Here is a 23956-nt window from a genome sequence, read left to right as displayed (position 1 = left end):
GGCGTGAGCCACCGCACCCGCCCCTGCCTCTTTTTTTCTATGATTTGCCTATCTCATTTGCTGTATTGGGTTTCTGTTTTTCCCCAATGTAGTGTTCTCCACTGGTGCATATCACTCTGGGGGTTTATGAATGACTCCTCTGAGGTCCTTCACCCTCCCTCGTTATTTTTTTGTCCAGAGGAGTATGAAACTGTATTTGTACACACATATATACTCAGTTTCACGTATATACACATGTGCACTTGTGATGTTGGGACAGAAGTTGCAGACGGATAGATAGCTAAGTTGATATGGGGAATCCCTGGTATCCTGCTTATTTTGGTAAGGGCACAGTATGTGAAACAGAAAAAAAGATGAGAAACTGGCTGGGACCTTATTAACATCTGCTCTACAGGTGTTCTGACTATTTAAGGCCTGCAGATGGGCTGATAGAATCAGAATTGAGGAAGTGTGGCTGTGTGGGTAAGAGTCATCCACCGTGAAGAAAGGTAGAGAGACAGGGAACAACAGCAATAACTTGGTGAGTGTTCACCAGGTCCCAGCCTTTGTGCTAAGTGCTTTACATACATTAATTTCACCTCTGAGATGTAAATTTTAAGTTATACAACAATTCGTTAGATAGACTTGTATAAATTGTTCAGAGGGTAAGAAACAGCCAGCGGGCATGTGGTGATTAAGTGAGCCAGGATGAATCTAAATCTGAAGTCTGTCTGACTTCAGAGCCTGTCCTCTAAACCACTTTACCTTCCATAATGGTTGAGCATCCCTAATGCAAAAATCCGAAATCTGAAATGCTCCAAAATCCAAAGAATTTTAGTGCTGACATGACGCCACAAGTGGAAAGTTCCACGCCTTTCTGACCTCATGTGATGGACTGTGGTCAAAATTCAGTCAAAACTCTTTTTGCATGTACAAAATTATTAAAAATATTATATAAAATTACACCTAGGCTATATGTATAAGGTATACATGAAAAAAATGAATTTCCTGTTCAGACTTGGGTCTCATCCTCAAGAGATCTCATTATGTATATGCAATCTGCAAATATTCCCAAATCTAGGAATATCTGAAATCTAGAACACTTTTGATCCCAAGCATTTGATAAAGGATATTCAACCTATACTACTTCTATGCAAAGAAAAGACATAGTGGAGGGTGGGAGGAGGACAGTTTATGACTGGGAAATCCTCCAGGGGCTTGCAGTGACGTTTACCTGAGTCCTGAGGGCCAATTATAGCCCCTTTCTCTTTTCTTAGGACCAAGTGGACCACTTGCTAGCCCTAAAGGTACGAGTAAGTTCCCTGAACTCGAAGCTCTCTGCACAGGAAAGGAAGGACCTGCTTGCTGACCTGGAGCGAGAAAAGCCCCAGACCAAGATTCTGTACATCACCCCGGAGATGGCGGCTTCCTCCTCCTTCCAGCCCAGCCTGAACTCCCTGCTGTCCCGCCACCTGTTGTCTTACTTGGTGGTGGATGAGGCTCATTGTGTTTCCCAATGGGGGCATGACTTTCGTCCTGACTACTTGCGTCTGGGTGCCCTGCGCTCCCGCCTGGGACATGCCCCTTGTGTGGCTCTGACCGCCACAGCCACCCCACAGGTCCAAGAGGACGTGTTTGCTGCCCTGCACCTGAAGAAACCAGTTGCCATCTTCAAGACTCCCTGCTTCCGGGCCAACCTCTTCTATGATGTGCAATTCAAGGAACTGATTTCTGATCCCTATGGGAACCTGAAGGACTTCTGCCTTAAGGCTCTTGGACAGGAGGCTGATAAAGGGGTGAGGCACTGAGGTGGAGGCCAAGCAGCTGTTAGAGCAGTGGAGTGTGACATGCAGCATGGAGATGGAGATTGGTCTTCTAAGACCTTTGCTTTTTCTAGCTTTCTCAGCCAGGCTTCTTAAAACTCGTGCACAAAAAGAGTTGTCCCTTTGGTTTCCTGGCATTGTCCTCCTTACCAGGGTTTCCTTGTCCTGGATCCTTCTGTGGAAGGCAAGCAGCCAGCCCCTCTGTGTGAGGCCTCTGCAGACCCATGCAAAGTTTGTGAAGAGGAGGCAGAGAAGTTAAACAGGTTGAGTTTTGAGCAGCTTTTGGCCTGCCTTTTTTTTTTTTTTGAGGTGGAGTTTCTCTCTTGTTGCCCAGGCTGGAGTGCAGTGGCGCGATCTTGGCTCACCGCAACCTCCGCCTCCCAGATTCAAGAGATTCTCCTGCCTCAGTCTCCCAGGTAGCTGGGATTACAGGCATGCGCCACCACGCCCAGCTAATTTTGTATTTTTAGCAGAGACGGGGTTTCTCTGTGTTGCCCAGGCTGGTCTTAACTCCTAGCCTCAAGTGATCCTCCCACCTTGGCGTCCCAAAGTGCTGGGATTGCAGGCATGAACCAGCCTGGTCCTGCTTTTTATAAAGTGACAGAGCCTTACTGGGTGTCCTGCCTCAGAGGGGCCTGAAACTGATGGGGGAAGGAACACAGAGCTGCTTTTAGAGCAGGGTACACTACACTGGGCCTATTGTTCTGTTCTTGCCATGCTTATTTTCTTCCTGCATCTCCCCATTCAGTTGTCTGGCTGCGGCATTGTCTACTGCAGGACTAGAGAGGCTTGTGAACAGCTGGCCATAGAGCTCAGCTGCAGGGGTGTGAACGCCAAGGCTTACCATGCAGGTAAGGGGCGCCCAGGCCACTTGGTTCTCTTCACCCTCAGAGGCTTCTTGGTGGGTCTCTTGTTCTTTACAGATCCTGATTATCAGGTGACCCACCATCTTATTGCAGATACCCAGGCAGAGCTAAAGTGATTCACTTAAATCCCCTGAAACGAGTCTAGACATGAATGAGGTCTAAAATGAGAATTGTGACTCCTGAGTTCTTCCCGCTGTATATGCCTACCCAGCAGCAAGTGATAAGTTTTTGCAAGCCAAGATAATGCTGTTGTAGGAAGAGCACAGGCTTTGGAGGCCAGCAGGCTTGAGCTTGAATCATGGCCCAAACCTTTGCCAAATGCTCTTTGCCACACATAGGCTAGGGTCTTTGTGCCTGTCAGCTGAGGCTCAGTAAAGTTAAGCGCCTGACGTAAGGTCGGACAGCTGGAAAGTGAAATATTCAGGGTTTGTGAAGTGCCTAGCACACAGTGTTAAACCCAAAATAGACCCCGGGTAAACCCAAGGGAAATGTGAGTTCCCTTCTCCATCTTTCCCTTCTTTACAGGGCTGAAGGCCTCTGAAAGAACGCTGGTGCAGAACGACTGGATGGAGGAGAAGGTTCCTGTAATTGTTGCAACCATTAGTTTTGGGATGGGAGTGGATAAAGCCAATGTCAGGTGAGCTTTGGTTATTGCCCTGCCTTCCTGGTCTGGGCCTGGCTCAGGGTGGATTGCCTAGTGCTATGCCTAAAGGACCAGGTGCATGTACTCCTTCGAGGGCCAGAGGGGAAGGAAGCTCCAGGAGAGAGTCCTTAGAATACAGCCTAAATGCTGACAGTTCCTGTGTGGCCTGCTCCCAGGTGACTGCACAGCATGGTTCTGGCACCCCCACCCAGGACGGGGCAGCATGCAGTCCGTCAGGCTTGTCCTTTAACACAGCCCTGTTCACTCACATCTCAGTAGGTGGTTCCTATGAGGTGGTGGGAATAAAGGAACTATAGTCACGCACCTCATATTAATGTTTCGGTCAATGACTGCATAGACTGAGATCCTGTAAGACTGTAATGGAGTTGAAAAATTGCTATCGCCTAGTGATTTGCATTACAGTATTTGTGTTATGGTATTTGCGTTTCAGTTGCCTACAATATTCAGTACAGTAACACACGATACATGTTTACAGCCTGGCCATGTAGGCTGCAGTACCATCTAGGTTTATGTAAAGATCATCCACTGTAATGTTTGCACAATGATGAAATCGCCTAACAAGTCATTTCTCAGAATGTATCCCTATCCCTGGTCAGGCACAGTGGTCCATACCTATAATCCCAGCACTTTGGGAAGCCAAGGCAGGTGGATCGCTTGAGTCCAGGAGTTTGAGACCAGCTTGGGCAACGTGGCCAAACCTCCATCTCTACAAAATATACATAAAAATTAGCCAGGTGTGGTGGTGTGTGCCTGTAGTCCCAGCTACTTTAGGGGCTGAGGTGGGAGAATTGCTTGAGCCCGGGAGGCGGAGGTTGTAGTGAGCTGGGATCATGCCACTGCACTTCAGCCTGGGCAACAGACCAGGACCCTGTCTTTAAAAAAACAAAAACAGGCCGGGCACGGTGGCTCAAGCCTGTAATCCCAGCACTTTGGGAGGCCGAGACAGGCGGATCACGAGGGCAGGAGATCGAGACCATCCTGGTTAACATGGTGAAACCCCGTCTCTACTAAAAAAAATACAAAAAACTAGCCAGGTGTGGTGGTGGGCGCCTGTAGTCCCAGCTACTCAGGAGGTTGAGGCAGGAGAATGGCGTAAACCTGGGAGGCGGAGCTTGCAGTGAGCTGAGATCCGGCCACTGCACTCCAGCCTGGGCAACAGAGCGAGACTCCGTCTCAAGAAAACAAACAAACAAAAACAAAACAAAAATACACAATATGTATCCCCATCATTAAGTAATGTGTGACTATTTTAAGCTACTCCCTGTGGAAGGTCAAAGGCAAGGCTCTTAGGACCATAATTCCTTGTTATTGCTTACTAATAGTCTAGAAGAGTCGGGGTGCATCCCAGCCTCCTAGCCCCACACTGGCAACTGTTAGGAAGTCTTTTTTACCTGGCCGTGATCATCAAGAGGCATTTTGGGCTACAGCCTGAAGCCCTTTGGTCTGATTAACACCAAGTAATAATACCTTGTATGATTTACGGAGCATGTTTGCATACATGGCCTTGGTGAACCTCACAGTAACCCTGACTTAGGGCAGAAATTTTATAGTGTACTACAGTTTGAAAGAATACCGACTTTAGAATCAGTTCAAACCCTGGGTCTGCAGCCAGGTGTAGTGGTTCACACCTATAATTCCAGCACTTTGGGAGGACCAGATGGGAGGATTGCTTGAGCCCAGGAGTTCGAGACCAGCCTGGGCAACATAGCAAGACTCCATCTCTATAAAGTTAAAAATTAGCCAGATATCTTGGCATGTGCCTGTAGTCCTGGCTAATTGGGAAGCTGAGGTGGAAGGATTGCTTGAGGCAAGGGGGCTGAGGCTGCAATGAGCTATGATTGTGCCACTGTACTCCAGCCTATGCAACAGAGCAAGACCCTGTCTTAAAAAATAAAAAAACAAGGCCGGGCATGGTGGCTTATGCCTGTAATCCCAGCACTTTGGGAGGCTGAGGCAGGTGGATCACGAGGTCAACAGATTGAGACCATCCTGGCCAACATGGTGAAACCCCGTCTCTACTAAAAACACAAAAATTAGCTGGGCGTGGTGGTGCACACCTGTAGTCCCAGCAACTCAGGAGGCTGAGGCAGGAGAATCACTTGAACCCAGAAGGCGGAGGTTGCAGTGAGCTGAGATCACACCACTGCACTCCAGCCTGGCGACAGAGCAAGACTCCATCTAAAAATAAAATAAAATAAAATAAAATAAAATAAACAAACAAAAAAAACAAATAAAATGAATCCTGGGTCTGTGGTATCTTGTTAAGAGCTAGTTTTGAAGGCAGACACCCCTAGGCCCAAATTTTAGCTCTGCTGTCCTTTTACTGTGTGGCCTTGTACAAATTTACCTTTCTGAATCTCCAGTTCATATTCTGGAGAATGGGCTACCTCACATGATGGTGACTAACAATTAAATGAGACATAAAAACTGACTCATTGTAGGTATTTAATAAATATTATTCCTTTCCCACTTCAAAGAAGTTATAAATAACTTATTCAAATTTGCAGTGCTCATAAGTGGCAGAGCCTCATGTTGTTTCTTTAGGTCCAGTATTTTTTCCACTGGGTTCTGGCTGAGTTTTTTGGTCCCTCATGTGTGCTGATTGCCCCCCTTAACTCCTGCTGTGGCCTCTCACCTGGGCTGCTCCTAGAAGGGAGATGGGCTGCCAGTGTCTTAACCATTCTAACTCTGGGACTATCCCTCTCCCTCCCTATCTGCTGGCCTCCCTGCTCTCCTACTCATGATTATTCCTCCAAAGGACACTCAGTTTCTCCACCATCTCATGCTCCTTGTCCCTTTGGATCCTACAGGTTTGTCATTCATTGGAATATTGCCAAGTCTATGGCTGGATACTACCAGGAGTCTGGCCGGGCTGGCAGGGATGGGAAGCCTTCCTGGTGCCGTCTCTATTACTCAAGGAATGACCGGGACCAAGTCAGCTTCCTGATCAGGAAGGAAGTAGCAAAACTCCAGGTAAGGCCTGGGCAGTAGAAGGTCTTTCAGTCTGACCCACCACTCTCTAGTTTTGTGAAGCTGATTTCTGAACTCAGATGATGCTTGTATAAGCTAGAGAAGGCTGCTCCCAACCTGTAAGTATAGCAAGGGGAAATGGCATGTTGGGTAGGGAGGCAGCTTACACAAACTAGGCTAGACTTTTTCCTTTATAAATATTTAAATTATCTTAATACTGGATTTTTTTGTTTTTGTTTTTTCTTTTTGTTGGTTTGAGACAGAGTCTCACTCTGTCACTCAGGCTGGAGTGCGATGGCACGATCTCGGCTCACTGCAACCTCCGTCTCCCAGGTTCAAGCGATTCTCCTGCCTCAGCCTCCTGAGTGGCTGGGACTACAGGCATGCACCACCACGCCCAGCTATTTCTTGTATTTTTAGTAGAGACAGAGTTTCACCATGTTGGCCAGGATGGTCTCAATCTCTTGACCTCGTGATCCACCTGCCTTGGTCTCCCAAAGTGCTGGGATTACAAGCATGAACCATTGCACCCAGCCTTTTTTTGTTTTTTTTTTTCTGTTTGGTTTTTTTAAGAGACAAGGTCTCACTGTCACCCAGGCTAAAGTGCAGTGGCATAGTCATGGTTCACAGCAGCCTCTAACTCCTGGCCATAAATAATCTTCCCACCTTGAGTAGCTGGGACCACAGGTGTGTGCCACCATGCCCAGCTAATTTTTTTTTTTTAATTTTTTGCAGATATGGGGGGTTTTTTTTTTTTTTTTTTTTTCTTTTTTTTTGAGATGGAGTCTCGCTTAGTCACCCCGGCTGGAGTGCAGTGGCGCGATCTTGGCTCACTGCAAGCTCCGTCTCCCGGGTTCACACCGTTCTCCTGCCTCAGCCTCCTGAGTAGCTGGGACTACAGGCGCCCGCCACTACACCCGGCTAATTTTTTTTGTATTTTTAGTAGAGACGGGGTTTCACCGTGTTAGCGAGGATGGTCTTGATCTCCTGACCTCATGATCTGCCCGTCTCGGCCTCCCAAAGTGTTGGGATTACAGGCGTGAGCCACCTTGTCCAGCCTCCAAGTACTTATTTCTAATCTCTGCAAAAATGACAATAAAGGGACAAATATATATAAATTCACGAGGATAACGAAAGTAGGAGAGAAGACAACAGCAGGTAGAAATGATAACACATTGTGCCTAGACACACAAAGACCCTACTAGAAATCTACTCAAATTCGTAAGAAAACCTGGCAAACTGGCTGAATATAGGAGAAATAGTTTAAAGATTAGTAGCTTTTCTCTAGTCAGATGAGAGCCAAGGGGAAAAAAAAAAAACAGTAGCTTTTCTCCACTGTACCAGAAATACCTAGAAATAGAAACAAACAAACAAAAAACTTAATTTACAACAATAAAACTTATAAAATACCTAGGAATAAGTGTTACAAGCTGTTAACAAGAGTTTTTTCAAAAAGCTCCCTAGTAGGCTGGGTGCGGTGGCTCACACCTGTAATCTCAGCACTTTGGAAGGCCGAGACAGGCGGATCACCTGAGGTCAGGAGTTTGAGACCAGACTGACCAACATGGAGAAACCCTGTCTCTACTAAAAAAATGCACAATTAGCTGGGTGTGGTGGCGCATGCCTGTAATCCCAGCTACTCGGGAGAGGCTGAAGCAGGAGAATCACTTGAACCCACGAGGCAGAGGTTGCAGTGAGCCGAGATCGCGCCATTGCGCTCCAGCCTGGGCAACAAGAGCGAAACTTGGTCTCAAAAAAAAACAAAAGAAAAAGCTCCCCAGTTGCTTTAAATATATGGCCATGTCAACGTTGACAACCACTGATTTAGATGAAGAAAACTAAAATCTCATCAAGAGAAAACAAGCTCTAGGGTCAGGAGCGGTGGCTCATGCCGATAATCCCAGCACTTTGGGAGGCCAACACAGGCAGATCACCTGAGGTTAGGAGTTCAAGACTATCCTGCCCAACATAGTGAAGCCCCTGTCTCTACCAAAAAATACAAAAATTAGCCAAGCATGGTGGCGCACACCTGTAGTCCCAGCTACTGGGGAGGCTGAGGTGGGAGAATCACTTGAACCTAGGAGGTTGAGGTTGCCGTAAGCCAAGATCGCACCACTGCACTCCAGCCTGGGTGACAAAGTGAGACCCCATCTCAAAAAAAAAAAGGCTGGGCACGGGAGCTTACGCTTGTAATCTCAGCACTTTGGGAGGCCAAGGTGGACGGATCACTTGAGGCCAGTAGTTCCAGATCAGCCTGGCCAACATGGAGAAACCCCGACTCTACTAAAAATATAAAAATTAGCCAGGTGTGGTGGTGGGCGCCTGTAATTGCAGCTACTCAGGAGGCTGAGGTAGGAGAATCGCTTGAACAAAGGATATGAAAAGCAAATAATATGAAAAGAAAGTTCCCAGAAAAATTTATCAAATGACATGTTTAAACATGCTCAAGTTTAGGCTGGGTGAGGTGGCTCATGCCTGTAATCCCAACACTTCAGGAGAATGACATGGGAGGATCTCTTGAGACCACGAGTTTGAGTAGCTTGGGCAATGTAATAAGACTTCATCTCTACAAAATATTTAAAAATTAGCTGGGTGTGTTGGTGTGCACCTGTAGTTCCAGCTACGCAAGAGGCTGAGGTTTGAGGATCACTTGAGTCCAGGAGGTCAAGGCTGCAGTGAGCTGAGATCATACCATTGCACTCCAACCTGGGTAACAGAGTGAGACCCTGTTTCAAAAAATAATAACAATAATAAAAAAATAGCTGAGCATGGTGATGTGTACCTGTAGTTCTAGCTACTCAGGACGCTGAGCCAGGAGGATTGCTTGAGCCTAGGAATTCAACGCTGCAGTGAGTTATGATCATGCCACTGCACTCCAGACTGGGCAGCAAGACCCTATCTCCAATCAATCAATCAATCAATCAAAATTCGAAATGCTGTATGTGGAAACTTGAAAGAAAGAAAAAGACATCTTCAGATACAAAGGTTTCAAAAACATTCCCCTGGTATATCATGTCTCAGAAGCTATTAAAGGATGTTCTCCGTTGTAGAGAGGCAGTAAACCTAGAAAGCAAAGATGGAGACTCACCCAGGAGTAAGTCTTGGCGCAGGACGATATTGGAGGGTAGTCCGGAAAGATAGCTGTGTCCTAGGCCTAGGGAAAACTGGTCCAGATTGCACTAGGGGGCAGAAGACTCCAGGAAGGTAGGTTCCAAAAATCAGAGTGGAAGCTGGCATCTCTGGCTCCTATCGAAATGAATTGTTCATTATGTTAGGACAGTTAGAGGTGAATTAATGACATACTGAAATCTAAGTAAATGGAGAAAAACAAAGCTATTTCAGGGGAAACACAGTTACACAAGAAAGGAAATGTGATCACGGCGAATATAAAAATGCAATCACTCGGTTTAGCTGTGAACTCTGTTGACATAATCATAATAAGGAAAATATGGACTTAATAAGAAATTGTGTTGTAAACATATTGGGAAGTTGGGGGTACGGAATCTGTGTGCGTTTGTGTGTATTGGTGGGGATGAGTTACCTGCCCAAAGCATACACTCAATAGATGATGTCTCAGATATCAGTGTCTGGTTTTTGTTTTTTTGGTTTTTTTTTTTTTGAGACAGAGCCTCTGTCATCCAGGCTGGAGTGCTGTGGCGCAATCTCGGCTCATTGCATCCTCCACCTCCCAGGTTCAAGCAATTCTCATGCCTCAGTCCCTGAAGTAGCTGGGATTACAGGCACTCGCCACCACGCCTTGCTAATTTTTGTATTTTTTAGCAGAGACAGGTTTCACCATGTTGGCCAGGCTGGTCTCAAACTCCTGACCTCAAGTAATCCACCTACCTCAGCCTCCCAAAGTGCTGGGATTACAGGCATGAACCACCATGCCTGGGCTTTTTTTTTTTTCCTTTTCTGTATTAAATAATTCGCAGTATTTTAAAAGGATATGTTGGCAAATAGATATGTACACAAAAAAGGCCACTGATGCATAATCACATCACTCACAGATGCTCACTGTTCTGCTAGTTGATTCGGCCACAAGTCCATAGACAAGCTTGTAACAGAGTGAAGCCAGGAACAGTCTCTGAGCAGAGCTGCACCAGAGCTTCGGTCACTAAAAGGGGAATTACCTCCAGGAGTGGGTAAGGAAGGAAGTTGGCTGCCATCTTTAGAGTTCCACTGCCCTGACCAAGTGTCCACACTTGAAATGTATAGTGCCCATTCCTCACCTAATAGTGGTTCCTGGCCCAAGGTGAGACTGTCTTTTCAATTGGGTAAGGGTGCAGAGGTCTTCCTGGTGGGAAGGCCAGGAGCTGTTGCTTAGCTGTGGGGACCGCCTGCTATTGCCCTACTCCCCGCTAGTGGGAGCCAAAGGGAAGGCTGGCTGATGAGTGCGGATTGAGGATGTGGCAGGGACTGGTGCCCCCACCTCCTTCCGTCCCACCACCAGAGGTGGGGCTTTGCCCGCTGTGTGCCTGTCACCAGCCACCAGCAGTCATGCCTTGGGTTTCCCAGGTGGGGAGGTGGTAGGCAACGTTTTAAAAAGAAAACAGGAAACTCTATTGTATTGGGGGAGGCAGGAGAGGAGATGAGAAAATGATTTGGATTTTGTGAGAGGGGCTTTGGGGGAGATTGGTAGTGGATGGTAACTTAAGTGCTTTTTCTTCCTTTTACGTTAGTTGCAGGCTTTGGCTTAGAAAGCCCCAGGGACATGGGGTGGGGGACAGAAACCTGAGGCTCTTGTCCCTTTATCTGCCTTCATAGTACCATCTCCTTCCCCCAGCTTTATCCTGTGCCTAGGAGCCAGGCCTCAGAGCTTCCTGCTATCCACTCCCCATAAGCCACTCCTCTGATATTAGTCCATAGCCAAAGGAGCTGTGGGTCCAGGCCTGGTGGCCAGCCTGGCTCAGCCCACTCATTCAGGGTGCTCCTTACCTGCAGGCAGGTGGCAACACCCTATCTGCTACCATTAGCACCTTCCAGAGCCCACCTGCCCTGCCCAGCCACATCCTGCTCTGCCCCATCTGGGATGCTGTGCTCAGGGATGGGCTGGCAGGGCTGCACCCAGCCTCCCTGGTAAGTAGAGACTCAGGAAACCTTTTCGGTCCTCCTGTTTTCTGATTGTGTGATCCAAGGGGTACACACTGGCCCCTTGGGTGCCAACAGAAGGGCTTGGGAATCTTGCTCTCCTGATGTAGNAGACTGGAGTGCAGTGGCGTGATCTTGGCTCACTGCAAGCTCCGCCTCCCGGATTCACGCCATTCTCCTGCCTCAGCCTCCTGATTAGCTGGGACCACAGGCCCCCACCACTGTGCCCAGCTAATTTTTTTGTATTTTTAGTAGAGACTGGGTTTCACCGTGTTAGCCAGGATGGTCTCAATCTCCTGACCTCGTGATCCGTCCATCTTGGCCTCCCAAAGTGCTGGGATTACAGGCGTGAGCCACCGCGCCCAGCTGGGATTACAGGTTTTAAATTGTATTTTAAATTCATGTTTTAAGGTTGTCAAAAAGAATCACTTAACATTAATATATCTCCCTCCAATATACACAGAAGTATATATTTCGTATATGTTAAGTTTACAACCTTTATGCATGTGTTTACTATTATTAAAATAGGTGATGTTGTATAGTGCTTCCTAAATGCCAGTCTGTGGGCCCTTTACATGAGAACCTCCTGAGAAGCTTTTGGGAAACTCTCAAAATCTCATCCCAGAAAATTCAGTTCAGTATTCTGGGGGTTATGATAAATAGTCAGGTTTGGGGACACTTTTGTAAATGGCTTTATTACTGTCATTTAGTATTTTTCTCCCTTGTTACTTTTTTTTTTTTGAGACAGAGTGCAATGGCATGATCTCAGCTTGCTGAAACCTCCACCTCCTGGGTTCAAGCAATGCTCCTGCCTCAGCCTCCCAAGTAGCTGGGACTACAGGCACCCACCGCCACACCTGGCTAATTTTTTTGTATTTTTAGTAGAGATGGGGTTTCACCTTGTCGGTCAGGCTGGTGTCGAACTCCTGGTCTCAAATGATCCTCCTGCCTCAGCCTCCCAAAGTGCTGGGATTACAGCCGTGAGCCACCGTGCTCGGCCTCCTCATTACTTTTTGTGCCTCTAAGGTAGTCCAATACTGTAAGATTTGCTAAGGTGTCATTTTTTTGTCCGCAGGAAAAGAGAGGGAACAAAGCATCTGATAAAGCCACTATCCTGGCCTTTGATGCCCTGGTGACCTTCTGTGAAGAACTGGGGTAAGTGACTTATTTTGTGTGTGGAGCAAAGTGTCAGTGAGATTATTTACTCCCCTGGCCCCGCTAGTTAAGCAGCTGACATAAGACAGCCCGTAGGCTACCAAGGGACCCCTGCCTGCAAAGGCTGTTGTGTTGGGCAGCGTGGAAGTCAGGACCTTGCTGTTCTCTACTGGAGTCCCCAGGATCTCTGGCAGTGTGGGGATTTGCTCAGTCTTCTGAGTGGTATCCTTCCCTCCACTCCACCCTCTTCTGGAATGGCTGTCCTCACAGGCCACTCAGTTCCAAGGGATTTGACCAGCTCTGAGCTGTCGGCTTTGTGGTCATCATGTGCCACCGAGCTGGGACTTCTGGCATCACTTGAGTAGTTCTCACCCTTATCCAGGACCCACACAGAAGCCTGTGGCCCTGCTTACCTCGGGGAGTCATGTGCTTTGAACCCACACATCTGTTTTAGCTGCATCTGCAGGCGATGGGGCAGGGGCCACAGGAAGAGCCCAAGGGCTGCTCAGTGTAGTCAGGTCATGTCCAGGCATCGGAGCTATGAGTGCCTGGGTGAGAGACAGCCAGGAGGAGTCTTTACATTTTGATCGAAAAAATTCTTGGATTCATCTCATCTCATGGAATGATCCTGTCGGGGGATGACGCTGACGTGATTGCTTCAGACTTAGAGGTGAATAAATCGAGGTCCAGAGAGGTCACAGTCACGCAGCTTGTGGTAGACTGAGGCCACTAAACACCCGGCTCCTGATTTTCAGCGGCATGCTCATTTTCATACACCTAGGCCATCTTGGTTTTTGCAAGAAAAAACCAAGGAAATCAGAAAAGCTCTTCTTTGGGCTGTGTGTTTTTATTTCCACCTCCTCCTGTTCACCAGTGAGTCGGTGGCTTCTGGACTGAAGCTATTTTCTTCTCCAAACTGCCATCTCTAATTTGGCCTCTGTGGCAAGACCACGCCCAGCAGAAGTGGTTGGCTGCAGTGCCAGGACCACCCTTGCCTGCAGCCATTGCGACCAGAGCCCTTTTCAAGCACAATTAATATGGGAGTTGCTAAATTTGGCCTTCTTAGGCTTTTTGAGTAGAGCTTCCATTTCTGGTGAGGAATGAAAGGGCCAAGTGTTCCTGTTCATTGTGAGTCCTTTTTACTGAAAAAAGCTCCGGGGCTGTCCGAGGCTCTGGAATGCTCTCTGGAGGGTTAACTCTGCCCGTCCCCAGGGTCTGCTCAGTCTGCCAGGCAAGGGAACAGGTCCTCCCAAGGGCTTCTGCCTTTGTTTCTCCTGTCACCTTCCGGGGAGCTGGGACTTCTTAGTGCATCGGTGGCCTGGTTGCCAGGGGCTGGGGTCTAGGCATCTCTGGACCCAAGGAGTCCAGGTGACAGCATTGTGCTGCCTCTTGTGCAGCCTTGTACGTGTCTCCTTTGCTACATGTGATGATTCTGAAATCCAGGCGGCAGGCTGGAATAAACACTGCTGGTATGTCTGTATTGGCTACTGTTCTTTGAATAAGTGAATGTTTATTTCGTAACTGGTGTGTAGCACAAAGAAAAAGCCCCTTCTCCACCAGATATTTGCTCCCTAAGAATAGTTCTCGTTGGAGGCTGAGGTCGAAGCAGCCTCCCACCAGCGTTCCCTTGGGGTAGGCACCTGGCAGCGAGGGACAGAGCCAGTGGGGTGGGCTCAGCAGAAGTGGGTACATTTCTGCAAAGGAAGCTGTAGGTTTCCGGTCGGTTTGTTGTGGGGTCTGAGGCGCATGGGAGTGGGACCAGCAAAAAAGATACTCAGGTCAGTTAACTAATGAGGCAGGGCTGTGGCAGTCAGCAGTTTTCCTCTCTTCTCTATCTGTAGCTACTTTCTCTGGGCTATAACCTTGAAAAAGCAGTGTTTGATTATTCATGACTATGAGTGTCTTTTAGTGTCATAGGGAACAGTTATTACGTTTGAAGCAACCTCCAGCTTGAGGCCTCGGCATTTTGAGATGGAAGAGCAGCCTTGTGTTTAGACCTGGATTGAATTGGGCCCTGTTGTCTCCTGGGATCTTGGGGCTGGGGGTGCCCAGCAGCCCGGCATCTTCTTGTTTATCTGTGTGTTTACTCATTCAGTCATTTATTCAGCCGACAAATATTGACTGATGCCAGCTCTGTGCCAGGTACATTGGACTTGGGGGATACACTGGTGGGCAGAAATAGCCCCATCCCCTGCTTTATGGTGCTTGGTCCAGTGGGGAAGAGAGCACTGCAGATAGTCACAGCAGAGACATGTAAGTCCCAGAGCCGGCCATGGTGGCTCACACCTGTTATACCAGCACTTTGGGAGGCTGAAGCGGGAGGATTGCTTGAGCCTGGGAGTTCAAGACCAGCCTGGGCAACATGGCGAGACCCTGTCTCTACTAAAAATACAAAAAAACACAATTAGCCAGGCATGGGTGGCACACGCCTGTAGTCCCAGCTGCTCAGGAGGCTGAGCCACTGCACTCCAGCCTGGGCGACGGGAGTGAGACCCCATCTCCAAAAAAAAAAAAAAGGCCGGGCTCAGTGGCTACTACCTGTAATCCCAACACTTTGGGAGGCCGAGGCGGGCGGATCACGAGGTCAGGAGATCGACACCATCCTGGCTAACACGGTGAAACCCCATCTCTACTAAAAATATGAAAAAAATTAGCCGGGCGTGGTGGTGGGCACCTGTAGTCCCAGCTACTTGGGAGGCTGAGGCAGGAGAATGGCATGAACCCGAGAGGCGGAGCTTGCAGTGAGCCAAGATCATGCCACTACACTCCACCCTGGGCGACAGAGCGAGACTCCGTCTCATAAACAAACAAACAAAAAAGACATATAAGTCCTGTAAATGGTGTTTCGAGAGTATAAAACAGGTGGCCTTACCCTAATCCTCGAGGGTTAGGGAAGATTTACCTGAGGGAGGCAGGTTCAAACTGAGATATGAAGGATGAGGAAGGACTAACTAGGCCATGGAGTCAAGTGTGGTGTGAGGGAGAGCATCCCAGTCAATGAGAATAGCATGCGCAAAAGCCTTGTGGTGGGAGAGAACACGGCATATTCAAGAACCAAAAGACACGCTGAGAACCCAGGGGCAGGGCGGGGTGGGGTGGGCGAGATGGCTGGAGACAGGCCAGACTGTGCGGGCCCTGGTGAGGCTTTGTTCGGGAAGCTTGCTCTGGTGGCTCTATCTGGATTAAAAATGAGCTCTCACAAGTTAGCAGATTTGTAAAGGAATTTTTACTTCATTTGGTTGTGTCTTTCTCTGTCAAGGATTTGTGAAATTGCTGGCTGGGCCTGTGAGCCTGTTAGAAAACCTTGTTAGCCATCGCTCCTTCCACCTGAGGCAGTGGAGCCGTCCTCTCCATGTGCTTTTAGTGTTCTGGTCAGGGAACCCGAAAACCAATAGGATCAAGGAGCCAGAATTGGTCTCAGACCAGCCTCCCCATCTTACTAGTCTGACCAACCCTAAGCCAGATGGAATATTTTACTAGACTCTTTCCTGGTGGGAAAGGAAGACACCAGGGCCTGGCCCCTGAGCCAGAGGGGACCGCGGAGGGGCCCACCACCAGAATGGGGCAGGTCAGCTTGCCTCCCCTGCTGCCGTCTCAGTCCCCAGGAAGTCAGGTCACTCCTCTTCACCCTCTTCACGCTGAGTGTTTTCTGTGGAAGTGAGTAAACCAAACACGATGGCAAATAAGATGAGAAGCAGGATAGCGGTGATGAATAAGATAATCACTGCCAGGCCCCCCTGGTCCCAGGGGTTCTGCCAGAACACATCATTCCAGATTGTCTCTTTGAATACCAGTTGGTCCATGAGAATCTGGAAAAGAGGGACAGAGGACCTGAGCGCAGGCAGCCCTCCCAGGCCCTGTCCCAGGCGCTATGCTCTGCCCGCTGACTCCAGCCTCTGTAGCAGCTTCTGTGAGCAGCCGGCCCGCCTGGCGGCCAGGGGACATGAAAGGGCTGGAGTCTGTGCTCGATGCCTGCAGCCAGCAACAAATGGCATTTCCCCTGCTCTAGATACAGGAGCCAGGACTGGCGCAAGGAGTGGGGCCCTGGATTTTTCCTGGGGGCTGCCCCTGGATTCTCCAGTCCTTCTTTCCTGAGTAGCAAGTGTGAGCAAGGACTCTCTCTCATCCCTGAAACCTACTTGGCTAAAATCTAAAAAGCATCACGATAGAGCCTCACTGTTTTTCCTGCACCAACTGCCAAACATTTGGGAGGCATTCGAGAGAGTGTATAGGAGCCAAGGAGTGGCCAACTCTAGCTGAGGCCTTGGTGGGCTCCTTGGAGCAGCTGAGAACAGAACTTACCAGTCTTCTAGAAGTGGAGCTCCTTATCACAGACTGCAAGCCCATAGCCAGGTGAGGGCAGCCCGGGTGAAGGAGGAGGGAGCCATTACCCGATTCTGCTGGTAGCTGTTCTGGGTCCTACAAGGGCAATTCAGGGTCGTCCTTCAGGCTCACACTTTGCGGGAGGCTGAGCTGAAGAGGCCGTCAGGTGACCAGAGCTGCACCCTGACTCAAAGAAGCAACTGTTGAGAGGAAAAGGCGTGAGCGTGGCCAAGCGGCCCTGACCAGACCTTCGTTGCTGTCACCAAAGCAAACAAAGGTGGGCTAGGACTGGTTGCCTGGCAACCACAGCTCCCTTTCTGCCTTTCACGTTCCCCCTTTGGCTCCTTTCTGCCCTTGTGTGATGTCATTTTGGGGGTGCTCAGTGCACGTGTTCATGAGTCCCTCCTGAGAGAAGTCAGACTTGGGGTGGACGGGGAAGAGACTGGACTGAGGGCCTTTGCCCCAGGCCATCGGGCCACCTCACCTGTGGCTGGGCTGGGCTGTCCTCTGTCTGGATGATGTGTGGACTGCGGACTTGCCCTGAGCTCGGGAAGCCCTGGGGCTGGGACTGGCGTAGGGCTTACTTCCTGTGTTGTGGGGTGAATGATTAACTGCAGCCCTGGGTGGCGCCTGGTGCCTCCTGGAACTGTTTCTGGGGGAAGGGTTGCTCCCCGCTGAGGCTTCCCATTGGTGCCTTTGTCTGCCCCTCGGGCACAGCCTAAGCAACATTGTGTGATTGGTTTCTGCCCACTGGCACAATAGGGAAGCTGGGAAGAGGGAATCAAGCCTGTGCCCTGGTGCTTGAAACCTAATGGCCACCATTTACTCCTTTAAAAGCTAGGATGTGAGGGCCCACTGTGGCCAGGAAACAGGCACTGTGTGTCCAGTTGTGAGATCAGAGAGGCGGGCCCTGCCCTCCAAGCGCTTCCCTTCTAGCCCTCGGGTGCTTATCACAGCTGGTAAAGATCTGGGAGCTTTTAGAAATGCCCAGGCCCCACCTGGTACCACTTACATCAGTCTCTGGGGGTGCCAGGACATCATATTGTTTACACATCCCCAGGTGATTCTCCCCAGGTGTGGCCAGGGTTGGATGACAGATGGTGGCAGATTTAGAACAGTCGTTCTTAACTATCATTGGTGTCGCTGACCCAGGTTACCTGATGTTTTCCGTTTCCTTGTGTGAAACTTACTGACTAAGGCCCTTGGCATGCTGAATGCTCACAGCAGTGGGCCAGTCTCTAGCTCACCCTGTGTGTGCAGCTCTGTCAGTTAAGTCAGATGCTTATCAAGAGTCAGGTGTTGGTTCCCAAACCTGTTCATGGCAGTTGTAATTACATAATTGAATTTAACATCCCGGGAACCAATGAAGCAACAATAACAGCTGAAACCCCAATTTTACATGTGGGGAACGGGCACAGAGAGGTTAAATAACTTAGCCAAGGTCATCAGCTAGTAAATAACTGAGTTGGAGTTTGAATCCAGCAGCACACAGTCTGAGCTCTAAAGCACCTCAGAGCAAGTGGAGAAACAAATTGTTTCTAGAAATACCTGTTGAGGCCGGGCGCGGTGGCTCAAGCCTATAATCCCAGCACTTTGGGAGGCCGAGACGGGCGGATCACGAGGTCAGGAGATCGAGACCATCCTGGCTAACATGGTGAAACCCCATCTCTACTAAAAAAAAATACAAAAAACTAGCCGGGCGAGGTGGCGGGCGCCTGTAGTACCAGCTACTCGGGAGGCTGAGGCAGGAGAATGGCGTAAACCCGGAAGGCGGAGCTTGCAGTGAGCTGAGATCTGGCCACTGCACTCCAGCCTGGGCGACAAAGCGAGACTCCGTCTCAAAAAAAAAAAAAAAAAAAAAGAAATACCTGTTGACCACTTTGGGATGACTTTGGAATCACTCAGATAATGTTCCTGTTGAAAAAGGTGCAGACACGATAACTAAACATTAGGGACATTTTGTAAAAACCCAGAAGGCTTTCACACCCAGATTCCTTTGCCTTTAAGTTCCTATGACTTTTAAGTTTTTGTTCTGCTTTAAAGAAACCAAAACTAGAAAATAACAATACAGGAACTCTGGTTGGCAAGCCCACACTCAGAGAAAAGGCCAGGAAGACCAGCCAGGGAATAGGTGTGTGTGTATTTCCATTTAATGTGAGATATGTAAAAAAGTAATAGATGTTTAGAGAACTTAGGTGCTCTTTAACGAAAGTTGCTTTGACCAGCTCTTTCAATTAACTGCCGGCCCCAATTGGATAATTTTTTTTTTTTTTTTTTTTTTTGAGACAGGGTCTCGCTCCATAGCCCAGGCTAGAGTGCAGTGGTGATCTCAGCTCACTGCAACCTCTGTCTCCCAGGTTCAAGTGATTCTCCTGCCTCACCCTTCCGAGTAGCTGGGATTACAGTTGTGTGCCACCATGCCTGGCTGGGAGAAAACTTATATATACTCTCTGCCAAGTTTTTCTAATGAGATTCTTGTATCCGTGGCTTTATTGTCTTTTTTTTTTTTTTTTTTTTGAGACAGGGTCTTGCTCTGTCACTCAGGCTAGAGTGCAGTGGCACTGTCATGGCCTAGGCAGTCCTCCTGCCTCAACCTCCACAGGAGTTAGCTGGGACCACAGGTATGTGCTACCATGCCTGGCTCATTTTTTTTTATGTTTGTAGGGACAGGGTCTCCCCATGTTGCCCAGGCTGGTCTCAAATTTCAGAGCTCAAGGATCCTACCTCATTTGGACTTCCAAAGTGCTGGGATTACATGCATGTGATATACTGTGCTGGTCTGTTGTAGTTTTTTGTTTGTTTGTTTATTTGTGACAGAATCTCGCTCTGTCACTCAGGCTGGAGTGCGGTGGCATGATCTCAGCTCACTGCAACCTCTGCCTCCTGGGTTCAAGCAATTCTCCTGCCTTAGCCTCCCGAGTAGCTGGGACTACAGGCATGCACCACCACACTCGGCTAATTTTTTTGTATTTTTAGTAGAGACCGGTTTTACCATGTTGGTCAGGCTGGTCTCGAACTCCTGACCTCAAATGATCTGCCTGCCTCGGCCTCTCAAAGTGCTGGGTTTACAGGCAGGAGCCACGATTGTAGCTTTTAATCAGGCACGATGTACAGACAGTACGGCACACAGGTCTTCAGAGTAGAGTGCAGCCCTTTTGAGGAGCCAAGAGCAGCCTGCCCTGTGGTGGAAGTGGAGGGCACAGCTGGGGGTGGGCATGAAGAGGCTGGCCAGATGATTGTGGGGACCTCTTAGGATGCTGCTGCAGTGACCACAGGTAAGCATTGATGGCAGCGTGGTCCAGGATGGCACAGTGGCGGGAACAGAGAGGTGGTGGTCAAGTCAGACGTCCTCTGAACCTGAAACCAGCCTGATGGCCACCCCTTCCATGGCTCCCGCCCATCTTTAGGCTACCCAGGTCTGCAGCATCTTTCTGTTTATTCTTTCCCACAGTCAGGCAACTGCTGCCACCTTTCCGTGCCCATCTTCCCTAGGGAAGACCGGCACGAGAAGCTGCTTCTTGAAGGAGTGGGCCGGGCTACTGTCGGAGAGCCGGTCTGGTTAATCTCAGTGGGTTTGAAGCCTACGAAGGAGTTGGCCTGAGAGCCGGGCCCGGTGTGTGCCAGTTGGCGAAGGAGCAGAGAGGAGTGAGTCCTGTGAGGGGAGAGACGGAATCCTGTGTGGACTTAGCAGTTGTGTACCACCTGCCCTGGAGCGGCCATTCGGCCTGTCCGTGTCCGGGGCTGTCTGTGGTTCCCACCTGGAGCAGTTGGGCTGGGGAAGCAGAATATTTTCTAGCAAAGGGCCTCAGCCTCAGCTGCCCTGGAGCAGGGCTGTTCTTATGCTGATGAAAACTGGCAGGCCGGGCGCGGTGGCTCAAGCCTGTAATCCCAGCACTTTGGGAGGCCGAGACGGGCGGATCATGAGGTCAGGAGATCGAGACCATCCTGGCTAACACGGTGAAATCCCGTCTCTACTAAAAAAATACAAAAAACTAGCCGGGCGAAGTGGCGGGTGCCTGTAGTCCCAGCTACTCGGGAGGCTGAGGCAGGAGAATGGCGTGAACCCGAGAGGAGGAGCTTGCAGTGAGCTGAGATCCGGCCACTGCACTCCAGCCTGGGTGACAGAGCAAGACTCTGTCTCAAAANGTTACCCAGGCTGCTTCCCTGTTGACCATCTCCCAAACAGAAGGCTTCCGGAGACCCCCCAGCCCTTGCTGCTGGGAATGAAAAATGCGGGGTTTCCTGTCCATCCACTCTCCTGTGTTTTTCTTCTGGGAGGGATGCCTCATTGGGCACCACCCCAGCTCTTACCTGTTGGGTCCCACCCACTCCTGTGAAGATTATTTTGAGACAGAGTTTGGGGTGTGGGTGTTTTTGGTATAGGGTTGGTCGATGGAGGACAATGGGATTAGAGCGTTATCTGTCCTGCATCCAGGAGGCCAAGTTCTGGGTCTTGGAGCCCTGGGTGTGGTAAGCAGAGGCTCTGGAGCCAGATAGGCTGGACTCAGGCAGGCTCTGCTGCTTTTCAGCTGGTTGAACTTAGACAAGTCACCCAGCATTGCTGAGGCCCAGTTTCCTCATCTCTAAAATGGGGGTAACAGTGGTATCTTCAACGTGGAGGTACTGTGATGAGTAAATGAGTTTATCTGCACCAAAATGCTGAAGACAATGCTGAGTATGTGTCACCCCTCAGTAAATTTAGCCATCTTCATCATCATCATCATCATCACCATCATCATTCTGAATCCTGTTCTTTGGAGGGGGCTGAGAATGGGCAAATTTTTGAATTTCTTTTCTTTTGTATGAAAACATTTACTCTCCAGGTCTTCAACCTAAACCTGTCAGACAAGTCCGTGGACACTAGAAAGTGAAACCAGAGGGTGAGAGCTTCCCCTCCCTGCCTGCTATTGCCAGTGTGGCCTGGACTGCCAGCTGGAAATGGCGGGGGTGTGACAGTGGCTGGCATTCCCCTCTCCATGACATGTTTCCCAGGTAGACAGGGCTCTGCTCCCAGGTCGCAGGCCAAGATGATGGAAGCATGTGAAAAACACAGACTTCTCGTGGCTCTGGGGAAGCCCCGGGGAGGCACCTCAGGATGCTCTGTCTGGACCCATTGGCATTTCTGGAGCCTCCCCTCACTCCTGGGTTCGTAGCTCTACCTGGAAAGTTCTCTGGAAAGTGTGGGGTGTGCAAGCCAAAGGTGCAGGCAGTGGACAGATTGAAGTGCCATTCCTGAGCCTAGCTCCATGCCTTTGGGCAAACACAGTCTCTGCCACTGCAGAGTAGTGCCTCGGCCTGGCAGAGCTCATTAGCAGCTGATGCATGACAGGAATTTCATGGCACCATCCACGGGTCCCGTGGTGTTACCGCCTGTGTGGCACGCTTCTCTGCGTGGTTTTCCAGCTTTTGTGGGCACAGGGAAAGCAGAGGCCTGGGAAGGACAGGCACCAGCTATACCCACTCCCGATGCACAGAGCCCAGCCCAACCTCAGGGAGTCCGGCACCGCAGAAACATAACACAAAAGCTTTTACTTGGAAACCGGCAAATACTGGACTAGAATACTGACATGCTTACGCTGTGGCAGGAGCTCGGATGCAGAAGCTATTGCACAAAGCCCCTCTGATTGCCTTGCTCCTCTTTGGCATGGATCAGCAGAGCCCCAAGGGCCAATTGCCCACAGGTGGGGGCTGTTCTCCATCAAGGTATGGGTACCCCTACTTCCTTGTTTTGTTAAAAAGTGCAGGTAGGCGAAGAAGCCCAGGCAGTTGACCCAGTCTTTGAAACAGCTGACTCCCCAGCACCCAGTGTCCACTGGCAGATGAGAGGTTTGCACCTATACCAGCCCTGGTTTCCTTGGTAGGGCTCATGTTGTCAGCATCCAGGTACCTGGGCTGGGCAAGAGCTGGGGCCAGGGGAGCCTGGTCTTGAGGGGTGAGGGCTGCAGGGCCAGGCTGATGGCCTGTGTCATAGCGTTGGTCATCTCCTCTCCAGCTTCTCCTCAGCCATCCCCTGTCTGTCATGGTGGTGTCGGCTGCACCTGGACCTTCCTGCCTCTCTGCTCAGGGCAGCAGCAGTGAGTGCAGCAGCAGCTGCAGGCTATCAGCAGCAACAGCAAAACAGTGGCTGGAGGGCCGGGTGAGAGCACGGGACTCAGGCTGGGGAGAGAAAGGATGCCCGTCCTCCTCCCAGAGAAACCCACTGCGTGCCAGGGTCTTTCCCCCACAGGTCTGGTGGGGAGGTCAGAAAGACCTGAGAGGCTGGTGAGAGGTGTTGACGGTCCCCATGCCAGCCGCCAGGACCAACCTCCTCCATGTTGTATCTTCTGTCTCGCTGCCCAAGCCTGGCTCCCATCATCCCCATGTTTGGGATCCCGGGGTACTGCGGGGCCCAGTCCCCAGCACCACCCATCACCCAAGCAGCATATCAGAGGATGAGGGAACTCCCTTGGCTTCCCCCAAAGGACAACTGGTTTTCCTCCTTGATCCGGGAGACACCTGCCACCTCTGCCAGCCCTGTGGCTGGCACCATGGTGTGGTCGCTCCCAGATGCCAGGGAGAGCCATAGGGCTCTGAGTGCCCCAACTAACCTGTGAAAAGGACGATGACTGAGAAGGCCACGATCTCCACGGGCTCAGCCTGGGGCAGTCTCTGCAGCTTGAGCAGCAGCCTCTCACCCACAGCACGCATCTCCTGCACGAAGTCGGTGGCGGCCATGCTGCGCTGGCTTCCTGTCGGGGCTCCTGCCGGGCTGTGCTGGGGCAGAGAGAACACCTGGAGCCTCCACGGCTGGCCCCACACTCGCCGCAGCACTGAGATTCCACCCTCGCACCCATCCGCAGCCCGCAGAACAAGTTTGTCAGGTCTCGCACATTGCACCCCTGGTGACTTCCACCTAGTGGTGGCCCTCAGTCCCCACCCAGCTGACACAGCTCAGGGTGGAGGAAACCGGTGAGGACAGTGAGACCAAGGGCTTGCTTCGGGGGCTGCCAGCCAAGGCTGAAGCTGGTGGTGGTTTCTGTCTTCGCTGTTCCGTTCCCTTGTCTTGAGGTACCACTCCTAGGTTTTGCCCAGGTGCTTGGGACTGG

At 50.1% G+C, this 23956-nt stretch overlaps 3 protein-coding genes across 5 annotated transcripts in view; 1 reads left to right on the top strand and 2 right to left on the bottom strand.

The window, feature by feature from the left end:
- RECQL5 (RecQ like helicase 5) overlaps nucleotides 1-23956 on the top strand; it is a 39533-nt gene that overhangs the window by 2536 nt on the left and 13041 nt on the right. For 2 of the 3 annotated variants that reach the window (XM_025360874.1, XM_025360875.1), the window contains exons 4-8: nucleotides 1257-1775; nucleotides 2551-2653; nucleotides 3194-3305; nucleotides 6143-6305; nucleotides 12469-12548. In XM_025360874.1, coding sequence (XP_025216659.1) covers nucleotides 1257-1775; nucleotides 2551-2653; nucleotides 3194-3305; nucleotides 6143-6305; nucleotides 12469-12548 — 977 coding nt within the window. Of the gene's footprint in view, nucleotides 1-1256; nucleotides 1776-2550; nucleotides 2654-3193; nucleotides 3306-6142; nucleotides 6306-12468; nucleotides 12549-13014; nucleotides 14025-23956 lie in introns of those variants that run through there. The other variant, XM_025360876.1, reaches the window with a different exon arrangement.
- SMIM6 (small integral membrane protein 6) lies at nucleotides 15752-17484 on the bottom strand. Its single transcript, XM_025360882.1, has 3 exons — nucleotides 17356-17484; nucleotides 16940-17071; nucleotides 15752-16357 (listed from the first exon to the last, which is right to left on the bottom strand). Exon 3 carries the CDS (start codon nucleotides 16349-16351, stop codon nucleotides 16163-16165), a length of 189 nt encoding a protein of 62 aa, XP_025216667.1. The 5' UTR covers nucleotides 16352-16357; nucleotides 16940-17071; nucleotides 17356-17484; the 3' UTR covers nucleotides 15752-16162.
- Nucleotides 22383-23621, bottom strand: SMIM5 (small integral membrane protein 5). The gene is made up of 2 exons (XM_025360881.1): nucleotides 23459-23621; nucleotides 22383-22995 (listed from the first exon to the last, which is right to left on the bottom strand). The coding sequence occupies exons 1-2, from the start codon at nucleotides 23583-23585 to the stop codon at nucleotides 22889-22891; spliced, it is 234 nt and encodes a 77-aa protein (XP_025216666.1). The 5' UTR covers nucleotides 23586-23621; the 3' UTR covers nucleotides 22383-22888.

The sequence above is a fragment of the Theropithecus gelada genome, chromosome 16, assembly GCF_003255815.1.
Source record: "Theropithecus gelada isolate Dixy chromosome 16, Tgel_1.0, whole genome shotgun sequence".
Lineage (NCBI taxonomy): Eukaryota > Metazoa > Chordata > Mammalia > Primates > Cercopithecidae > Theropithecus > Theropithecus gelada.
Note: the sequence above shows the minus strand (reverse complement) of the source record. Positions and strands in the feature narration are given on the sequence as shown.

What these genes read in the sequence shown, in the direction of transcription:
- SMIM6 (XM_025360882.1), bottom strand. Translation starts at nt 16,351, where the DNA reads ATGGACCAACTGGTATTCAAAGAGACAATCTGGAATGATGTGTTCTGG.
- SMIM5 (XM_025360881.1), bottom strand. Translation starts at nt 23,585, where the DNA reads ATGGCCGCCACCGACTTCGTGCAGGAGATGCGTGCTGTGGGTGAGAGG. An exon ending in AGTCATCGTCCTTTTCACAG is followed by an intron (nt 22,996 to 23,458) that starts GTTAGTTGGGGC and finishes CCGGCCCTCCAG; the next exon opens with CCACTGTTTTGCTGTTGCTG.